This window comes from Pseudophryne corroboree, chromosome 5 (genome assembly GCF_028390025.1).
Source record: "Pseudophryne corroboree isolate aPseCor3 chromosome 5, aPseCor3.hap2, whole genome shotgun sequence".
Classification (NCBI taxonomy): domain Eukaryota; kingdom Metazoa; phylum Chordata; class Amphibia; order Anura; family Myobatrachidae; genus Pseudophryne; species Pseudophryne corroboree.
In genome coordinates, this window is record NC_086448.1 from 38,853,834 (window position 1) to 38,874,817 (window position 20,984).

Genomic DNA, 20,984 nt, shown 5'->3' on the forward strand with positions numbered 1-20,984 from the left:
TAAGCGACCCAAGTGGCCGACACAAACACCTGGCCCATCTAGGAGTGGCACTGCAGTGTCAGACAGGATGGCAGATTTAAAAAATAGGCCCCAAACAGCACATGACGCAAAGAAAAAAGAGGTGCACCAAGGTCGCTGGATGACTAAGCTAAGCGACCCAAGTGGCCGACACAAACACCTGGCCCATCTAGGAGTGGCACTGCAGTGTCAGACAGGATGGCACTTCAAAAAATAGTCCCCAAACAGCACATGATGCAAAGAAAAAAAGAGGCGCAATGAGGTAGCTGTGTGACTAAGCTAAGCGACCCAAGTGGCCGACACAAACACCTGGCCCATCTAGGAGTGGCACTGCAGTGTCAGACAGGATGGCACTGCAAAAAAATAGTCCCCAAACAGCACATGATGCAAAGAAAAAAAGAGGTGCACCAAGGTCGCTGGATGGCTAAGCTAAGCGACCTACTGTAAATGGCTGACACAAACACCTGGCTCATCTAGGAGTGGCACTGCAGTGTCAGACAGGATGGCACTTCAAAAAATAGTCCCCAAACAGCACATGATGCAAAGAAAAAAAGAGGTGCACCAAGGTCGCTGGATGGCTAAGCTAAGCGACACAAGTGGCCGACATAAACACCTGGCCCATCTAGGAGTGGCACTGCAGTTTTCTAGCGAGAGGATGAGTGCTTCCATTCTCATGTGAATCTGAACCACTAGCCATTAACATAGGCCAGGGCCTCAGCCGTGCCTTGTCACTCCGTGTCGTAAATGGCATATTGACAAGTTTACGCTTCTCATCAGACGCTTTTAATTTTGATTTTTGGGTCATTTTACTGAACTTTTGTTTTTTGGATTTTACATGCTCTCTACTATGACATTGGGCATCGGCCTTGGCAGATGACGTTGATGGCATTTCATCGTCTCGGCCATGACTAGTGGCAGCAGCTTCAGCATGAGGTGGAAGTGGATCTTGATTTTTCCCTATTTTACTCTTCACATTTTTGTTCTTCATTTTTTAATGTGTGGAATTATATGCCAGTAATATATCAATAGCAATGGCCTACTACTATATATACTGCGCACAACTTAAATGCACCACAGGTATGGATGGATAGTATACTTGATGACAGAGAGGTAGGTAGAGCAATGGCCTACTGTACCGTACTGCTATATATTATATACTGGTGGTCAGCAAAATTATGCACTGTCCTACTTCTATATATATACTGCGCACAAAAACTTAAATGCACCACAGGTATGGATGGATAGCATACTTGATGACACAGAGGTAGGTAGAGCAGTGGCCTACTGTACCGTACTGCTATATATTATATACCGGTGGTCAGCAAACTGTGCAAAACTGAAATGCACCACAGGTATGGATGGATAGTATACTTGATGACACAGAGGTAGGTAGAGCAGTGGCCTACTGTACTGTACTGCTATATATTATATACTGGTGGTCAGCAAAATTATGCACTGTCCTCCTACTATATATACTGCGCAAAACTTAAATGCACCACAGGTATGGATGGAATAGTATACTTGACGACACAGAGGTAGGTAGAGCAGTGGACTACTGTACCGTACTGCTATATATTATATACTGGTGGTCAGCAAAATTATGCACTGTCCTCCTACTATATATATACTGCGCAAAACTTAAATGCACCACAGGTATGGATGGGATAGTATACTTGACGACACAGAGGTAGGAAGAGCAGTGGACTACTGTACCATACTGATATAATTCTGGTGGTCACTGGTCAGCAAAATTCTGCACTGTCCTCCTACTATATACTACAATGCAGCACAGATATGGAGCGTTTTTCAGGCAGAGAACGTATAATACTGGTGGTCACTGGTCAGCAAAACTCTGCACTGTCCTCCTACTATATAATACTGGTGGTCTCCAGTCCCCACAATAAAGCACACTGAGCACAGATATTTGCAGCACACTGAGCACAGATATGGAGCGTTTTTCAGGCAGAGAACATAGATATTTGCAGCACACTGAGCACAGATATTTGCAGCACACTGAGCACAGATATTTGCAGCACACTGAACACACAGAAACTGAGAGAACGCCAGCCACGTCCTCTCACTATCATCTCCAATGCACGAGTGAAAAATGGCGGCGACGCGCAGCTCCTTATGTAGAATACGAATCTTGCGAGAATCCGACAGCGGGATGATGATGTTCGGGCGCGCTCGGGTTAACCGAGCAAGGCGGGAGTGCTCGGAACCATGAAAAAATGGGCAAAGTTCGGGGGGGGTTCGGATCCCGAGGAACCGAACCCGCTCATCACTAGTACTAACCACTGCATACTGGGAACACTACAAGGCCTGCTGTATTATAGATGCTTTGACCAACTTGCTAGCCACCACAATTTGGCCTTTGCCAAAGTCTCAGAGCCTTTTACACTTGTTCATTTTTCCTGTTTCCAACACATCAACTTCAAGAATGGGGTGTTCACTTGCTGCCGGTTATATCCCACCCCTAGCCAGGTGTCACTGTCACTAGATAATCAATGTTATTCATTTCACCTTTCATCATTTATAGTGTTATTGCTGATGGCGTACAGTTTCTGTATTTTCTTCACTTTTGTCGTGACCAGCAATGCAACTTTTTTCACCCAATACGTTAGAGCTTTTTTCTTTCCTCTCAAGTCTTTGTGCCTCGGGCTGATCTGTATAATCATTCCTGTAGTGTATCTTTATGCAACTTATACATGAGAGAAGCTTCAACACATACACAGATCCTGATATATCTAAGCAACCTGCCTAGTGTATAAGAGTATTTTTTTTTTATTTTGTAGCTGCTCCACAAAAGCTCATTATTCTCAAAGGGTTTATTCTGGATTTCTTACCATTTTAAAAGTGTTTTTAGTTTAGGTAAAAACACCTTTTTGCTCTCAGTCTTCCTCTAATGCAGTGGTTCCCAAACTTTCTTGAATCACGGGACCCAAGAGTATCAGGATTTTGTTCACGGATCTCCTGGGTCAAAAGATTTTATTGAGAAATTCAGCAAAAATGATTAAATTGAGTAAATTATGCTTACCTGTCACCCTTACCTACTGTTGTGTGGTGGGGGAAAGAGATGCACTTCTGTTTGTCAACATATTTTATGATTGGCTTCTACAAGCACTGGTTTTTCCGATCACAATAACCATAAATGCTTTGATTTGGCCCTGGACCACCAACCTGTGGTGAACTGTGAAGTGTGCAGGCATTGGACAACTTGTAGCCAATGAGATTGCTAGAATCTGCACAGCAGTGCAGATGATTTCAGGGTATTTGTGCAATGATATTGTGTAAGGCAGTAACCTGTCTACTCGTGTGATCCTGTTAGCGAGGACAGAAAGGCAGTGACGGACAGGCGTCTGTCATAGGGAAGTCATTGGGAGGTCATAAAACGAGGTCCATTCAGTAGACTAAACTAGGTGATAAATATAGATTATAGATCATGTACATGTAAACATTTATGGGTCTGTATGGACAAAACCAGGTGCACTGCAGGTGGGGCAGATGTAACATGTGAACAGAGAGAGTTAGATTTGGGTGGGGTGTGTCCAAACTGAAATTTAAAGTGCAGAGTACAAGTAAAGCTGTCTAACATTTGCTCCCCTTGCATTGCAAAATGGTTTGTTCCAGATACAAGCTTACAGTGCGTGCTTTTTCTGCCTTGCTTCCAAATCTGAACCAGGCCCTATGCATGAGTGACATGAGTCAACGTGCCATGTCAGGTCAGAGCCAGGCTTGTCCTAGCTAGAAGTGGTACAATGCATACGCATCTGGATACACACTTGTGCAGTGCCCCGTTGGCTGGGAAACAATGGCCCGATTCAAACCTGATCGCTCCTCTGCGAATTTGTAGAGGGCCGCGATCAGATAGCCGGTTTAGGTGCAAGTCTGTGTATTGCGAAAAGCTCGGCGTTCGCCGGTCAGCTACAAATCCGTTCGCAACTCACTCGCCATCAAATGATTTTCCAGTCTGTGCGTAGCCCGGGACCTACTCCTACAATGTGACAGAATCAGGCCGTCTGGGGGGGCCGGAGCTGACGTCACACACCCTTTCTGAAAACGCTTGGGCACGCCTGCGTTTTTACTGACTCTCCCAGAAAACAGCCAGTTACCACCCCCAAACATCCGCTACCTGTCAATCAACTTGCGTATGGCTAGCGATCAAAAAAGTCGCTAGCCTTTTTTTGCAGTTTGGACTTGTGCATGCGCGCTATGATCCGTATGCATGCGCAGCTGATTGATCATCGCTCAGCTTGCGAATGTGCACAACAGCGGTCAGGTCTGAATCGGGCCCTGTGTTACATGTGCAGAAGATAACAAAGACTCAGGCTCATTTTGCCATCTCCTTTCCTGGTGCCATCTATCCAAGGAAGTCACCAGTAGGTTGGTGCCAGTGGCAGAAGGTAATGAGGAGGAACGGGTACACTGCAGTGGTACAGAATGTCTGTGATAGATGCGGGGTGTACAGTGGAGAGGTTCCCCCTGGCCCATGGGCCAGTGTGCACCCTGCACCTATTATAGCTACACATCTGATACTTGATATAAAGTTCAGAAACCCTGATTGTATTCAATTAGAACTCGGGGGCAAATGCCCTTCTTTTATTACACTTCATATTAATTGAGCCTGGATATAAGAGGCCTAACAAATACCACTCAAGCCTTCCATTCGTTTACATCCTTCGGTCTGTAAGTGTAAGTTCTGTGGCACCACCACTGGTCGCACCATCAAGACTTGCCCCTAGTTCCATGCTGAGTGCAAATTATCCATCAGACTATGGCCTCCAAAGTGAGCGATGAAGCATCTGAGCTTGCATCCACTTCAGCAACATAGCTGCGATACTCCCATAGCACACCCAGAAGATTGACCATCTCAGTGCATCCACATAGTCACCCATTGTCATACTGGGGCATAAAGGGCCTACTAGGGAATGCAGTGGTCGGGGTCCATTCTTAGGCCATCCACCAGAGGGATGGAGGCCAGCCACCATAGACGCTTGGCTTACCATTAGACTAATCTTGGTGTAGTTTCTACAGAAGTCAACCAAGCACCCATGCTTATCAGTAGTCCTGCTAGGCCTGGTAACTGACCCTCTAATAGAGTAACCATGTATAATTTGAGTACACAGTCTGGGACCTGACTCCACCCAAAGGAGGGTTGGGCCATAAAGCAGTTGGGCCCACTGGGGATTTCCCCTGTTTACCGGTGAGCCAATCCAGCCCTGTAGCCACCTCCCAGTCACTACCCAGAAACCCCTTAATATTTCCAAGACATTTCTGAGACTGTGCGTCTCAATTGCAATTGCGTATGGTCTTAAATTCAGTTTGTTGCTCAAACATTGACAACTGCAACGGGTATGGCCGCCGCAGGGGCCGTCAGGTAAGCTGGTGCTTTTTGTGTATACACCCAGTGTGTAACACAGAATCAGGCCCGTGGTTGTGTACTGCGGGTTAGAGCTCTCTGGTGTGTGATAGGATTTTGGAAACATATTTTTTTTATGGAATATATCCAGGGATATTTTGATTGCTCTCTAATCTGATGTCTGCCAGGCTCCCTCCAGCGACACATCACTGCTTCATTGTGCTGAGTGAGGCGAAATGTGTATAAATTAATCACAGCAGAGTGGTAGAAACTAATCTCACAGATCTTTAACGACGTGAGTTTGTTTAAAAAAAAACACAATTATCTTAAGTGGTTTTGGCGCTTGTGCGTGATGGACATTCACTGTTGTAATTAAGAAAATATCAGCAAAATATTATTACCTTCTGAGTCTAATTAAGGTGCAACTTACCCCCAAAAAGCCAGGGACACGGTGATGTTACAGCAGACAACAGCACTGGACCTGATATCACAGGGTTTGTAGCATCAAAATGACCCATACTTGCCTACCTGACCCTCTCCATGAGGGAGAAAATGCTCTGTTCCTGGACTTTCCTGGTAATGTATGATTGCCATCACCTGTGGTGAAGCGCCTATCTTATCAGTTAACTAGCTCACCACAGGTGATGGCAATCATACATTACCAGGAAAGTCCAGGAACAGAGCATTTTCTCCCTCATGGAGAGGGTCAGGTAGGCAAGTATGAAATGACCTCTAAGCCTGGGGTTTTTCCTATTGAAATTGTTGCAGTCTCATGACCCCTATCATATCAGCCTCTGTATGCCACCGTTTGCTGGCGGAAGAGGACTGGGGGCCTATTTGTCATCACTAACGGGTCTGTTACACAAGAGGAAACACCAGTTTAGTTACAGACCCATTCATTTTTAGGCCCACAATATTATATTATATTTTTTAAAGCATTTGGAGTTTGCCTGTGGAAAACAATGGAACAGATGGTGTTATTTCCAGGACCCCTGCCCCTTCCTATAGGGAAAAGCCCCTGGTTGCGAACAGGGAACTTCTCGTGCTGGAGCCCCTTTGCATGCATGTGTGAACTCAGGTCAAGTGTGCACACTAGCACTTCCGGGTCAGACCCAGCAGTGGAAAATGTCAGCCTATCAACATACTAGGAGCTAGTGACATCACTTGCACCTCATGCATAAGTGATGTCACTAGTTCCTAATGGATTGCATTTTCTAATGAGCACTGGTTTAGCCAAACTTCCCAACTTTGTCTGGGTGCAAAGATAAATAGCTGCGCACGCCCAAAATTAAGGAGCGTGACCTTGCAGCTAGGGGGTGTGGCCTTGTTGCTAGTGGCATATCCTCACGGAAAATGCCGTACCGACAAGCCATACCACCGTTTTCCTCCAGTGTTGGTGCATGCCCAGTGCTCTGTGACCCGCTGATCCACGTGCACAGTGTCTATTCACCACTACTCTGCTAAGCGGATCAGAGAGTGACAGGAGGCCTCACAACTCCCCTACCCCCCACCACCGGTCACTGCGGCCCACGGGTGGGACAGCAGGGCAGTGCCCGAAAAATGGGACTGTCCCGCCAAAACCGGGGAGGTGTTGTTTAGCTCATACGATAACTGCCTTGACTCTAAACGGGCAATGAGTTCATTTTAAAAAGAGAATTATTATATTGTGACACTATGGTATTGACCTGTGACCTGACTCTTGTTTATTTTAGGGGGACAGAGGGTCTCCAGGTCTCCCCGGCCAGCCTGGAGCCAGAGGACCCCCAGGAATAGCCATTGACGGTTCTCCAGTAAGTCGATGTTAGAATCTAATATTGCTTGCGCTTTGCTATATCATTCACAATGTTTATATATAATGATGTAAAGTGTTTCATAAATAATGATTTCTGGATTAGTATGAACTGTGTGAGCTCAGGATCTACTGTATGTACTGATATTGCAATTAATTGCAAGTTTACACAGACTCTGCAGGGTACATGCTTGGATATGACACATTTCTGACCAGGTTTGAGCACAGTTATGTAATTTCAGGTTGCAAGAAAATATAAAAGTGAATGTGGCAAGTGCAAAAGTATTGGCACCTTTCATGAATACTTTTTTTTTTTTTTAAGCAACAAAGCTTTAATCATTTTTTAAACCTCATATAATAGCAGGTGAACATAATGCCACAGTTGCATACAGCAAGGCAGGGGCGTATTATGGGGGTCATTCCGAGTTGTTCGCTCGTTGCCGATTTTCGCAACGGAGCAATTAATGCGAAAATGCGCTAAGTATTTTAGCTCAAAACTTAGTAGATTTACTCACGGCAGAACGAAGAATTTTCATCGTTGAAGTGATTGGAGTGTGATTGACAGGAAGTGGGTGTTTCTGGGCGGAAACTGACCGTTTTCAGGGAGTGTGCGGAAAAACGCAGGCGTGCCAGGATAAAACGTGGGAGTGTCTGGAGAAACGGGGGAGTGGCTGTCCGAACGCAGGGCGTGTTTGTGACGTCAAACCAGGAACGAAACGGCCTGAGCTGATCGCAATCTGTGAGTAAGTCTGGAGCTATTTAGAAACTGCTAAGAATTTTCTATTCGCAATTCTGCTAATCTTTCGTTCGCAATTCTGCTAAGCGAAGATACACTCCCAGAGGGCGGCGGCCTAGCGTGTGAGATGCTGCTAAAAGCAGCTAGCGAGCGAACAACTCGGAATCACCCCCTATGAGAGGAGGTGGCCTGTGTGCAGTCTCTTAGCGCGTCACATTGGTGCATGGGCACTGTAGAGTCTGAGCTCACAACGTATGGGCACGTCTCATGGAAAATGGTGCCATCTGCAACCATAATGTAATGTATCCAGTGGGCACACCCTGAACCCATTGTAGAGACGCCAATGCGCAAATCCCAGGCGCTGAAACAGCGAACAATTAGAAATTGAGAAGAGAATGTATATCTCAGCAAGACACCCTCTCAAACATACACAAAAATCATCTATTAAATGAACGTGAGAGGGTTGTCTTGCCCAGTCCCCAGAACTGAATTTTACTTTTGCATTGGCCGCATTCACCATTTTGTTGCTTCCGATTAGCCAAATAAATAGAAATTGTGCATTACAATGTGCAGAATTACGTTTACACTTGTACCCTGCAGAGACTGTCATATAACATGTTCCTTATAAATAAGTTATTGGCTCATTGCTACCCTGCTGTATGGTAGTATGACATTAGCTGGAACGTTTGTCTTTGTCTTGCACCTATTGATCCAGAAAGCGTTTGGTAAAGTGTATTTGTCCTGTGTGTGCAGGGCCCCGCTGGACCTTCGGGAGAAAAAGGGGAACAGGTATTTACTAAACTTCTAACTGATATATTGTATGGTGTTTTGAAACAAAAGTGTTAGAAGTAGAACAAGTTGATTATTCTGTGTTACATAGAAGTATAACATAGATAATCAGATATGTATGTGTAGATAGATAGATAGATAGATAGATAGATAGATAGATAGATAGATAGATAGATAGGAAAGGGATGGGGGTAGCGACCACTGGTGTCTAAAAATGAATTACAAAATATTTGAAACAATTTAACACATTTATTACAAATTCACAAAGCTTTTTCTAAAAATGGGATAAAAAGTAATTACACATGTATATAAAAAAAGATATAAAGTGCTAGATATTAAAGTGCTTATCAGAGTCAGAGGTCAAATGACCAACGCGTTTCGTCACACAGACTTCATCAAGGGGTAAACACCCCTTGCTGAAGTCTGTGTGACGAAACGCGTTGGGAACCATTTGACCTCCTTCTCCTTCTTAGATTCAATTAATTCAGTGATTTAACATCCCAGTATTATTTGGGGGATCAGCAGACGCCCTATATATCGGGAGTGTCAATACAGAATAGCCATACATGTTGGGTTGCAGAGTTTTCATTTTCATTTGTGGCGCGGTATTTTCCGTTTTTTGTGATATATATATATATATATATATATACATTTACATCCTTTTTTTAAATAGCCAAAAGTTACAGTTAGAGATGAGCCAAAGCTTATAAACTGTTCTGCAGTTAGGTGGAAAGTTTCACACATTGAGTGTCCTGAATCCTACCGCAACCGGACCACATAGCAGAATGAACTGACCAGTGTCAGAGAACCATTCATATATTTGCAACAACAATGATGTCATCGTGAAAGAAAATTAAAATCTTACATCACCGGAACTTTGCATCTCTGCAAACAGCGGTTCCGTAGAAAAATGAGATTTCTGTAAAATGTTGCACCAACGTTGTACATCTCTAGTTACAATAAAGGAGTACAGTGAGATACGTTATCAGATAAAGGGTTCATCAGAAGCACCAGGGCTGTAACAGGGCGACAATCTGCCTTTTTGCCGCCAACACCCCGAACATGTACTGTCATGATGAGGGAGTGGGGTAGCCACAATGGGAAGGAGCTCAGCGGCTCTACGTGCCATTCCAGGCAACCTGAATATTGGTGCCTCAGGGAAGTGTCGGTGCCCCCCCTAAGCCCAGCTCTAGGGCAGCGGCACCGCTCTCCCATCTATAGTTACAGCCCTGAGAAGCTCTGTACAAAGGTGGAAGTAGAGTATGTCTGGGTTTGGTTTGGTTTGGTTTGGTTTGGTACGTCTTGCAATCTAGGAGTTGGTGTTGAGTTAATATTTAAAGACAAGATACTGACGAGATTTACAGTCCAGGCGAATAGGGCGACAGAGGAAAGCGCGAGAGAGCACATGGATGAACGGTACAGATAGAGGCAGGTTTGGGAGGAGTAACGCACTGTAAATACCAGAGATATAGGGGTTTGGATTATTTCCGTAGTAAATTCTGATATGGTTGATTATACTATACTATGACTAAAATGTTGCTGGTGCGGATGTTTCCGGGAATGGACCAAGTCACGGGCCGGTTATGTAGTGACCCATTCCATCCCAGTACAGGCCCAGTGTATGTCATGGTGACACCGTATGACATGTTTATATGCAGTGGTTCCTCATATAGAGACAGACAGTACATCTTTACTCCGTGGATAGGTAAAATAAAAAATCATTCTCTTTTAAATTCCTCATTCAATAACAGAATAGACACAGTAAAAAGCATTATGAAGACTTCCTATGTACATCACGCATACAGCGCATCAATGAGAATGAGCCTAGGAAAAGAGGGCGGATCATGTCTGAGTATGCCCAGAAATCTGGTGTATGGATGACCTGACCTTAGACGGGCCGCAAGGGCCAACACCTGCCGGCCCATCAGGCTGTTTCCAACATGGTTCAGCTGCGTCCTCTAGCTTGGTGTTTGGGCAGACTGATCTGTGGGTGAACACTACACCCCAGCTTTGCCTAATCTGTACGAGTCTAGTCACTATGCAGGGCTTTTCTGTCCGCTGTGTCAGTACAATCGCCTTCGTCCGTCTAGCTAAATGGTGCACTCGTATACCAGTGACAGCAGGGCTCATCAGTTGGGCTAGTTACATACAGTTCTGGTGCAGTGACTCCGCTACGGGGTCACCCTTCATCCCAGCTACAGAGGTCACCCTTCATCCCAGCTATGGAGGTCACCCTTCATCCCAGCTACGGAGGTCACCCTTCATCCCATCTCTCTGTACATGAGTGAATGTGGTTGTAGCAATCACCCTTGATATGAGTAGAGGGAACGCGTGCTCCTTTTATCTGCTATGTTTTCCCGTTCCGCCCATTATCCTGCAGCTAAACACATAGAACTTTTATGTCCAGTTCTAGCTGTAAATGTGAAATATTTCGCAGTGCTAAGCCTGTCCTCCTAATTACGTTTATAAGCCAAGCGGGAGAAAGCTGCTACTTAAGGAAAAGTAAAACCCTCTTTTTAATGAGTCATCGGACTCATTAAAAACAACGAGAAGACCCAGTTTTATTACATACATCATTTTTTTCTTTTTGTCAGAATAGTTTTTTTTTCTGATTAACTGTTTATCTCCAGTATGAAGGCAATGCTGAAATCCAAATGCATTCTGCTTTTACAATTGGAAAATAAAATCAGGGTGTGGATCACTGGTTCGACCCTATCTAGGTCGACAGTCATTAAGTCGACCACTATCGGTCGACAGTTATTAGTAACTGTCGACACACACAAAAAAGGTCAACATGGAAAACGTTCGACATGAGTTTTTGGAGTTTTTTGGGTGTCGTTTTCTTCGTAAAGCGACCGGGAACCCCAATTAGTGCACCGTGTGCATGGCGAGCGATCGTGCAGGGTGCCACTGCGCTTGGCGCAGGTTACTATTCCCAATCGTAGTCCATGTGGATCGTAAAGTAAGAGAAAGTTGACACATGAAAAGGTTGACATGAGATTTTAAAAAAAAAATTGCCATGTTGGCCTACTGACCATTTCGACATAACGCATGTTGACCAATAGTGGTCGACCTAATGACTGTCGACCTAAGTGAGGTTGCCCTAAAGACCGAATACCATAAGATCATTTCAAGTTTCAACAGAATAAAACCTATAGTACACCCATTCTCGTAGTAACCAAGCGGGAGATTTATCAAAACTCGGAGAAAGGTAAAGCAGAGAGAGATCAAGTACCAACCAATAAGCTTCGACCTATCATTTTTCAAACACAGACTGTAACATGGCAGTTAAGAGCTGATTGGCTGTGTACTTTATCTCTCTCCAAGGTTTGCTAAATCTCTCCCTAAGTGTTAAAGATACAGGGGTCCATTTATCAACGAGTGATAAAACTTGTTGTGAATGATAAAACGTGTTGCGTATGATAAATGGTGCTCCAGCCAATCAGCTCCCAACTGTCATTTATTTCTAACACATGGCAGTTGGGAGTTGATATGCAACAAGTTTTATCAATTGTTGATAAATGAGCCCTACAATTTGGTGAAGAATGGAAGCTCAAGACTATAAGACATGGTTATGGATGTTGGATAATAATAAGGTCTGTGTTACACATAGATTAACATTTTAGGATCACTAATATTGAGACTACATAACAGTATGGAGATATATATAGATATATATATATATATATAAAACATATGGAGATTGGTGGCACTCACGCAGACTTGATAAATGCAGGAAGAAGTTTCTTTATTTGCCTACATGTTTCGGGGAAAAGCACCCCGTCCTCAGGGCTAGACAACAATAAAAACATACAAATCCAACACTTAAATACACCACAGAAAAAGACATTAGTGCACTGATTGTACTCACCTGTCCTCACGGCGCTGCCGGTCGTCCGCACCTGCTGCACGCTTCCGTGTCGCTGGGCAATGACGTCACGGTGCGCCGCGGGGCAGGGAGATCGTCATGGAAACCAAACAAAAAACAGTACATAGTTGCCGGCTCCCATAGAGCCTGTGAAAAGAAAACGAAATAAGAAATACCATTTAAAACAGCACATTTAAAATACATACATATCGTCACTAGAAGGGGAAAAAACCAGCAATCCCTAGCCTATCTCATACACATTTCTATAGTGATATACCAAGGTTCTAATATTAAATGCAAAGAGAAAACTTTCTCTCTCATAGTAAATATGAAACAACTATCAATGATTCACCTCCCTTAAAAGCAACATAAATCATTTAAAGGTATAGGCGCCTAAAGAAAACACTGCAATCCCAGGTTTTCATTCAGGCCACCTGGAGATAATGTTCCTAATTTAAATATCCAACGGGATTCTTTCTGTAGGAGCAATCTGTCCCTGTTGCCACCCCTTAACGACATAGGGGTATGGTCAATCAGGATAGCACGAATGCTAGCCACCCCATGTTTGGCTGACAAGCAGTGTCGTGCAAATGGCTGATCGCTTGTGCCCTTCTCGAAAGCTTTTTTGATGGCACTCCGATGGAGTGCCATCCTTTCTCTAAATTGTCTTATGGTCTTGCCCACATAGGCAAGACCACATGGGCATGTGAGCAAGTAAACTACGTGGGTAGTAGTGCAGGTAAGCCGATGTCTAATGGGTATCTTATGCCCTGTTTGTGGATGGTTAAAGGTAGTGCCAGTTTGCAAAGTATTGCACGTAGCACACCCAAGGCACCTATAGCACCCCATCTTAGGTCTAAGGAAATGGGCTTGGTCATGTTTAGCTAAATTAGTGACATCGAGCCGAACTACATGGTCTCCTATGTTATTACCCCTAGTGTGGCTAGGTAATAGTCTAGTGTTGGACAGACTACTAAGAGCTGTTTCAGTTTGTATAATAGGCCACAGTTGTTTGGCCTTACTTACTGTCCGTTTTGAACTCGTGGTAAATCTACTCACCCAAGGTAACCTATCAACTGTAGCTTTCTGGTTAGAGCTAGAGTTTAATAATTGCTGTCTAGGGATACGGAGGACTGCTTCCTTTGATCTTTCTAGTTCCCTAATAGGGTATCCCCTTTGCGCAAATCTCAATAGCATTTCATCCAGGGCCATAATTGTCTCCTGTGGGTCTGATGTAATACGCCGCACCCGCAAAAATTGCGAGTAAGGCAGCCCTTTCTTAAGTGCAAGTGGATGGAAACTTTGGTAGTTCAAAAACGTATTTCTGTCGGTACTTTTGACAAATAAAGAAGTATTAAGTTGACCAGAATTAAGGGTAATGGAGACATCCAAATAGTTAACCTGCTTACCATCAATTACATACGTAAATTTTACTACATGTTCTAATGCATTATGTTGGTCCCATAGATCTATCAACTCATCTCTGGGACCATCCCAACAGACCAACAGGTCGTCGATATAGCGCCTGTAGTAAATTACATGGGGGCTAACAGAGGGGTCAAGATAGAACATGTTCTTTTCAAGCTGGTACATAAATGCATTGGCGTACGACGGGGCCACTGCAGACCCCATCGCACAGCCAGACAGCTGTAAATAAAATTCCCCATTGAAAACAAAATAGTTCCTCCTCAGAACCAAATCCAACAAGTGTAGAAAAAAAGACACTTCAGGCCCCTGGTACATCACATTATGCTCAATAAGTGCCTTTACAGCCTCCACACCTGCCACATGTGGAATGCAGGTGTAGAGGCTGGTGACATCAGCACTACATAACAAGGTATTATCAGGGACCGTACCCAATTGCTGCAATTGCAGCAAGAGGGACGATGTATCCTTAAGGAAGGAAGGCAATGCTTGAACACAAGGATTAAGATAGGCATCCAGGTAGACCGCAATAGGCTGATAAAGCGAACCCCTAGCCGACACAATAGGTCGACCTGGAGGATTCTCCAGGGTTTTGTGCACTTTAGGCAGGGTATAAAAGAGCGGTACTACCGGGAAGTCTACCGAAAGGGCAGTACACACATCTGGGGATATAATACCCAACCCCCTGGACTCATTAAGGTATACGTCCAACTCTTTCTTATAGTCCTTAGTAGGGTCTTTGTTAAGGCGGGCATATATAGAGGAATCCCTTAACTGCCGTTCACATTCAGCAATATAGGCCTCAGTGTCCTGTACGACTATAGACCCACCTTTGTCCGCTTTACGGATTATAATGTCAGATCTAGTAGACAGGTCCCTACAACGATTCCAGACCCACTAGAATGGAAGGCTGATGTTTATCGCCTAAATAGGACCTTGAAGCGTAAGGAGTACTTCAATGGCAAAGCTCCTCGGGAGATGCCTTCTGAGATGGCCACTCCAGAAATACCTACACAGCTTCTGAAGATAGCTCCCAAATCCAAATTTGACCCTCCCAGTCAAAATTCGTCCATCAGGACATTTATCCGCATGGTAGAGAGAGAAGGCATTCAGGCTATGAATGAGCCGGTACACTTCAACCTTTCTTTTGAAGAACGAACTACACTTAAAAACCTGTCTACTAGATCTGACATTATAATCCGTAAAGCGGACAAAGGTGGGTCTATAGTCGTACAGGACACTGAGGCCTATATTGCTGAATGTGAACGGCAGTTAAGGGATTCCTCTATATATGCCCGCCTTAACAAAGACCCTACTAAGGACTATAAGAAAGAGTTGGACGTATACCTTAATGAGTCCAGGGGGTTGGGTATTATATCCCCAGATGTGTGTACTGCCCTTTCGGTAGACTTCCCGGTAGTACCGCTCTTTTATACCCTGCCTAAAGTGCACAAAACCCTGGAGAATCCTCCAGGTCGACCTATTGTGTCGGCTAGGGGTTCGCTTTATCAGCCTATTGCGGTCTACCTGGATGCCTATCTTAATCCTTGTGTTCAAGCATTGCCTTCCTTCCTTAAGGATACATCGTCCCTCTTGCTGCAATTGCAGCAATTGGGTACGGTCCCTGATAATACCTTGTTATGTAGTGCTGATGTCACCAGCCTCTACACCTGCATTCCACATGTGGCAGGTGTGGAGGCTGTAAAGGCACTTATTGAGCATAATGTGATGTACCAGGGGCCTGAAGTGTCTTTTTTTCTACACTTGTTGGATTTGGTTCTGAGGAGGAACTATTTTGTTTTCAATGGGGAATTTTATTTACAGCTGTCTGGCTGTGCGATGGGGTCTGCAGTGGCCCCGTCGTACGCCAATGCATTTATGTACCAGCTTGAAAAGAACATGTTCTATCTTGACCCCTCTGTTAGCCCCCATGTAATTTACTACAGGCGCTATATCGACGACCTGTTGGTCTGTTGGGATGGTCCCAGAGATGAGTTGATAGATCTATGGGACCAACATAATGCATTAGAACATGTAGTAAAATTTACGTATGTAATTGATGGTAAGCAGGTTAACTATTTGGATGTCTCCATTACCCTTAATTCTGGTCAACTTAATACTTCTTTATTTGTCAAAAGTACCGACAGAAATACGTTTTTGAACTACCAAAGTTTCCATCCACTTGCACTTAAGAAAGGGCTGCCTTACTCGCAATTTTTGCGGGTGCGGCGTATTACATCAGACCCACAGGAGACAATTATGGCCCTGGATGAAATGCTATTGAGATTTGCGCAAAGGGGATACCCTATTAGGGAACTAGAAAGATCAAAGGAAGCAGTCCTCCGTATCCCTAGACAGCAATTATTAAACTCTAGCTCTAACCAGAAAGCTACAGTTGATAGGTTACCTTGGGTGAGTAGATTTACCACGAGTTCAAAACGGACAGTAAGTAAGGCCAAACAACTGTGGCCTATTATACAAACTGAAACAGCTCTTAGTAGTCTGTCCAACACTAGACTATTACCTAGCCACACTAGGGGTAATAACATAGGAGACCATGTAGTTCGGCTCGATGTCACTAATTTAGCTAAACATGACCAAGCCCATTTCCTTAGACCTAAGATGGGGTGCTATAGGTGCCTTGGGTGTGCTACGTGCAATACTTTGCAAACTGGCACTACCTTTAACCATCCACAAACAGGGCATAAGATACCCATTAGACATCGGCTTACCTGCACTACTACCCACGTAGTTTACTTGCTCACATGCCCATGTGGTCTTGCCTATGTGGGCAAGACCATAAGACAATTTAGAGAAAGGATGGCACTCCATCGGAGTGCCATCAAAAAAGCTTTCGAGAAGGGCACAAGCGATCAGCCATTTGCACGACACTGCTTGTCAGCCAAACATGGGGTGGCTAGCATTCGTGCTATCCTGATTGACCATACCCCTATGTCGTTAAGGGGTGGCAACAGGGACAGATTGCTCCTACAGAAAGAATCCCGTTGGATATTTAAATTAGGAACATTATCTCCAGGTGGCCTGAATGAAAACCTGGGATTGCAGTGTTTTCTTTAGGCGCCTATACCTTTAAATGATTTATGTTGCTTTTAAGGGAGGTGAATCATTGATAGTTGTTTCATATTTACTATGAGAGAGAAAGTTTTCTCTTTGCATTTAATATTAGAACCTTGGTATATCACTATAGAAATGTGTATGAGATAGGCTAGGGATTGCTGGTTTTTTCCCCTTCTAGTGACGATATGTATGTATTTTAAATGTGCTGTTTTAAATGGTATTTCTTATTTCGTTTTCTTTTCACAGGCTCTATGGGAGCCGGCAACTATGTACTGTTTTTTGTTTGGTTTCCATGACGATCTCCCTGCCCCGCGGCGCACCGTGACGTCATTGCCCAGCGACACGGAAGCGTGCAGCAGGTGCGGACGACCGGCAGCGCCGTGAGGACAGGTGAGTACAATCAGTGCACTAATGTCTTTTTCTGTGGTGTATTTAAGTGTTGGATTTGTATGTTTTTATTGTTGTCTAGCCCTGAGGACGGGGTGCTTTTCCCCGAAACATGTAGGCAAATAAAGAAACTTCTTCCTGCATTTATCAAGTCTGCGTGAGTGCCACCAATCTCCATATGTTTTATATTGTCTATTGCTGACCTGGAGGGCACCGCAGCAAAGGAATATCTTCACTTTTATTTGGAGTGCCGGTAACACTTTGGATATATATATATATATATATATATATATAGATATATATATATATATATATACACTGCTCAAAAAAATAAAGGGAACACTTAAACAACACAATGTAACTCCAAGTCAATCACACTTCTGTGAAATCAAACTGTCCACTTAGGAAGCAACTCTGATTGACAATCAATTTCACATGCTGTTGTCCAAATGGAATAGACAACAGGTGGAAATTATAGGCAATTAGCAATACACCCCCAATAAAGGAGTTGTTCTGCAGTTGGTGACCACAGACCACTTCTCAGCTCCTATGCTTTCTGGCTGATGTTTTGGTCACTTTTGAAAGCTGGCGGTGCTTTCACTCTAGTAGTAGCATGAGACGGAGTCTACAACCCACACAAGTGGCTCAGGTAGTGCAGCTCATCCAGGATGGCACATCAATGCGAGCTGTGGCAAGAAGGTTTGCTGTGTCTGTCAGCCTAGTGTCCAGAGCATGGAGGCGCTACCAGGAGACAGGCCAGTACATCAGGAAATGTGGAGGAGGCCGTAGGAGGGCAACAACCCAACAGCAGGACCGCTACCTCCACCTTTGTGCAAGGAGGAACAGGAGGAGCACTGCCAGAGCCCTGCAAAATGACCTCCACCAAGCTACAAATGTGCATGTGTCTACTCAAACAATCAGAAACAGACTCCATGAAGGTGGTATGAGGGCCCGACGTCCACAGGTGGGGGTTGTGCTTACAGCCCAACACCGTGCAGGATGTTTGGCATTTGCCAGAGAACACCAAGATTGGCAAATTCGCCACTGGCGCCCTGTGCTCTTCACAGATGAAAGCAGGTTCTCACTGAGCACATGTGACAGAGTCTGGAGACGCCAAGGAGAATGTTCTGCTGCCTGCAACATCCTCCAGCATGACCGGTTTGGCAGTGGGTCAGTAATGGTGTGGGGTGGCATTTCTTTGGGGGCCGCACACCCCTCCATGTGCTCGCCAGAGGTAGCCTGACTGCCATTAGGTACCGAGATGAGATCCTCAGACCCCTTGTGAGACCATATACTGGTGCGGTTGGCCCTGGGTTCCTCCTAATGCAAGACAATGCTAGACCTCATGTGGATGGAGTGTGTCAGCAGTTCCTGCAAGACGAAGGCATTGATGCTATGGACTGGCCCGCCCGTTCCCCAGACCTGAATCCAATTGAGCACATCTGGGACATCATGTCTCGCTCCATCCACCACGTTGCACCACAGACTGTCCAGGAGTTGGCGGATGCTTTAGTCCAGGTCTGGGAGGAGATCCCTCAGGAGACCATCCGCCACCTCATCAGGAGCATGCCCAGGCGTTGTAGGGAGGTCATACAGGCACGTGGAGGCCACACACACTACTGAGCCTCATTTTGACTTGTTTTAAGGACATTACATCAAAGTTGGATCAGCCTGTAGTGTGTTTTTCCACTTTAATTTTGAGTGTGACTCCAAATCCAGACCTCCATGGGTTAATAAATTTGATTTCCATTGATCATTTTTGTGTGATTTTGTTGTCAGCACATTCAACTATGTAAAGAACAAAGTATTTAATAAGAATATTTCATTCATTCAGATCTAGGATGTGTTATTTTAGTGTTCCCTTTATTTTTTTGAGCAGTGTATATATATATATATATATATATATATATATATATATATATATACACACACACACAGGTTAATATTTATTTTAAAGCTTGGCAGATATCCTCACCTGTAAGCTCACCTGCCATCCTCAGTTTAGTTTTCACCCATTGTGCCACAACCTTACCAACATGCTGATGGGAACAATGATTTTGGGGGATATGTATCAAACCTTGGAGAGAGATAAAATGGAGAAAGATAAAGTATCATCCAATCAGCTCCTGTCATTTTTCAAAAACAGCCTGTTGGTTGGTATTTTATTTCTGTCCTCTTTATCGCTCTCCAAAGCTTCTCCACCATTGCCTCGGCCGACGAAACATGGCGGCGATCTTACAAAATACATTTCTCACTTCTATTTCTGATCTGTAGTAACTAAAGTTAGTATTAGTGATAATTATTATGTGTGTGTAATTAACATTAGTGCACCCATCATATCCTTTACAACCAGCTGCATATAGGGGGAAATTCAGATCTGATCGCAGCAGCAAATTTGTTAGCAGTTGGGCAAAACCATGTCTACTGCAGGTGGGGCAGATATAACATGTGCAGAGAGAGAGTTAGATTTGTGTGGGTTATTTTGTTTCTGTGCAGGGTAAATACTGGCTGCTTTATTTTTACACTGCAGTTAAGATTTCAGTTTGAACACACCCCACCCAAATATAACGCTCTCTGCACATGTTATATCTGCCCCACCTGCAGTGCACATGGTTTTGCCCAACTGCTAACAAATTTGCTGCTGCGATCAGGTCTGAATTAGGCCCATAGACAAGTTGATTTGGGCCTGGGTAGAGAGTCCAGGCTGCTCCTGCACATCTGCATGCCAGCAAATGTGAAGGTGGCAGGAAATGCAGTTAAAATGCCGACTGTCTGGATCTCGGCATTCAGGATACCGACGCTGAGATCCCAACAGCGGAATCCCAGCGCAACAGGGCTATTTCTGTACTACTGGTAGTAGAAATGCTGCTTTGATGATTCTAGTAAATAAAAAGACATTAACACATCATTCTTCCCATTTTGCAGGGTCTTAGGGGTCTGGCCGGCCTACCAGGTCCCCAGGGACCCCCCGGACAAGATGTAAGTAATACAACTGCTGATTTTCCAGCTTTCCTCTGTATGAAGATGGGACAGAACTCAGAACGAATAACTTATGTCATATGTGACGTGTCATCAGATGAATCGTGGTGACATACAGGCGATTACGTCATTAGATAAAGCTTGTGTGTCAGCGATGGCAAGTTGTCAGTGATAGGCAATCAGTTGCCTGGCGCCATATCACACCACTCCGCATGGGGGGGTTTCAGATCAGGTTGGGAGTTTGGTTGCGGCAGACTGGGGGCATGGCTGTCCCGATGGCAATGCAATACTCCGCCTCCAAGTCCTGATCGCGGGACGACGACTGTCCCACCGAGAGCGTAGTATGCTGGGAGGTGTACTATATACATACACATCCTATAGCAGACACGGAGAATTACACACCGTCATATAATCATACACCGTCATATAATATGACAGGGCCAGATATAACAAGCCACTAGTCTTTCATTTATTTTACTATTCACTTATTGTATGCAAATATAAGTATTTGGGTGTTATAAAACAATAGATAATCTGGAGACTAATTATCACCCAA

General features: G+C 44.4%; 1 protein-coding gene across 1 annotated transcript in view; it reads left to right on the forward strand.

The window, feature by feature from the left end:
- COL22A1 (collagen type XXII alpha 1 chain) overlaps positions 1-20,984 on the forward strand; it is a 381,368-nt gene that overhangs the window by 222,348 nt on the left and 138,036 nt on the right. The window contains exons 29-31 of the mRNA XM_063925140.1: positions 7,090-7,167; positions 8,656-8,691; positions 20,375-20,428. Of these exons, the coding sequence (XP_063781210.1) occupies positions 7,090-7,167; positions 8,656-8,691; positions 20,375-20,428 (168 nt within the window). The remainder of the gene's footprint in view (positions 1-7,089; positions 7,168-8,655; positions 8,692-20,374; positions 20,429-20,984) is intronic.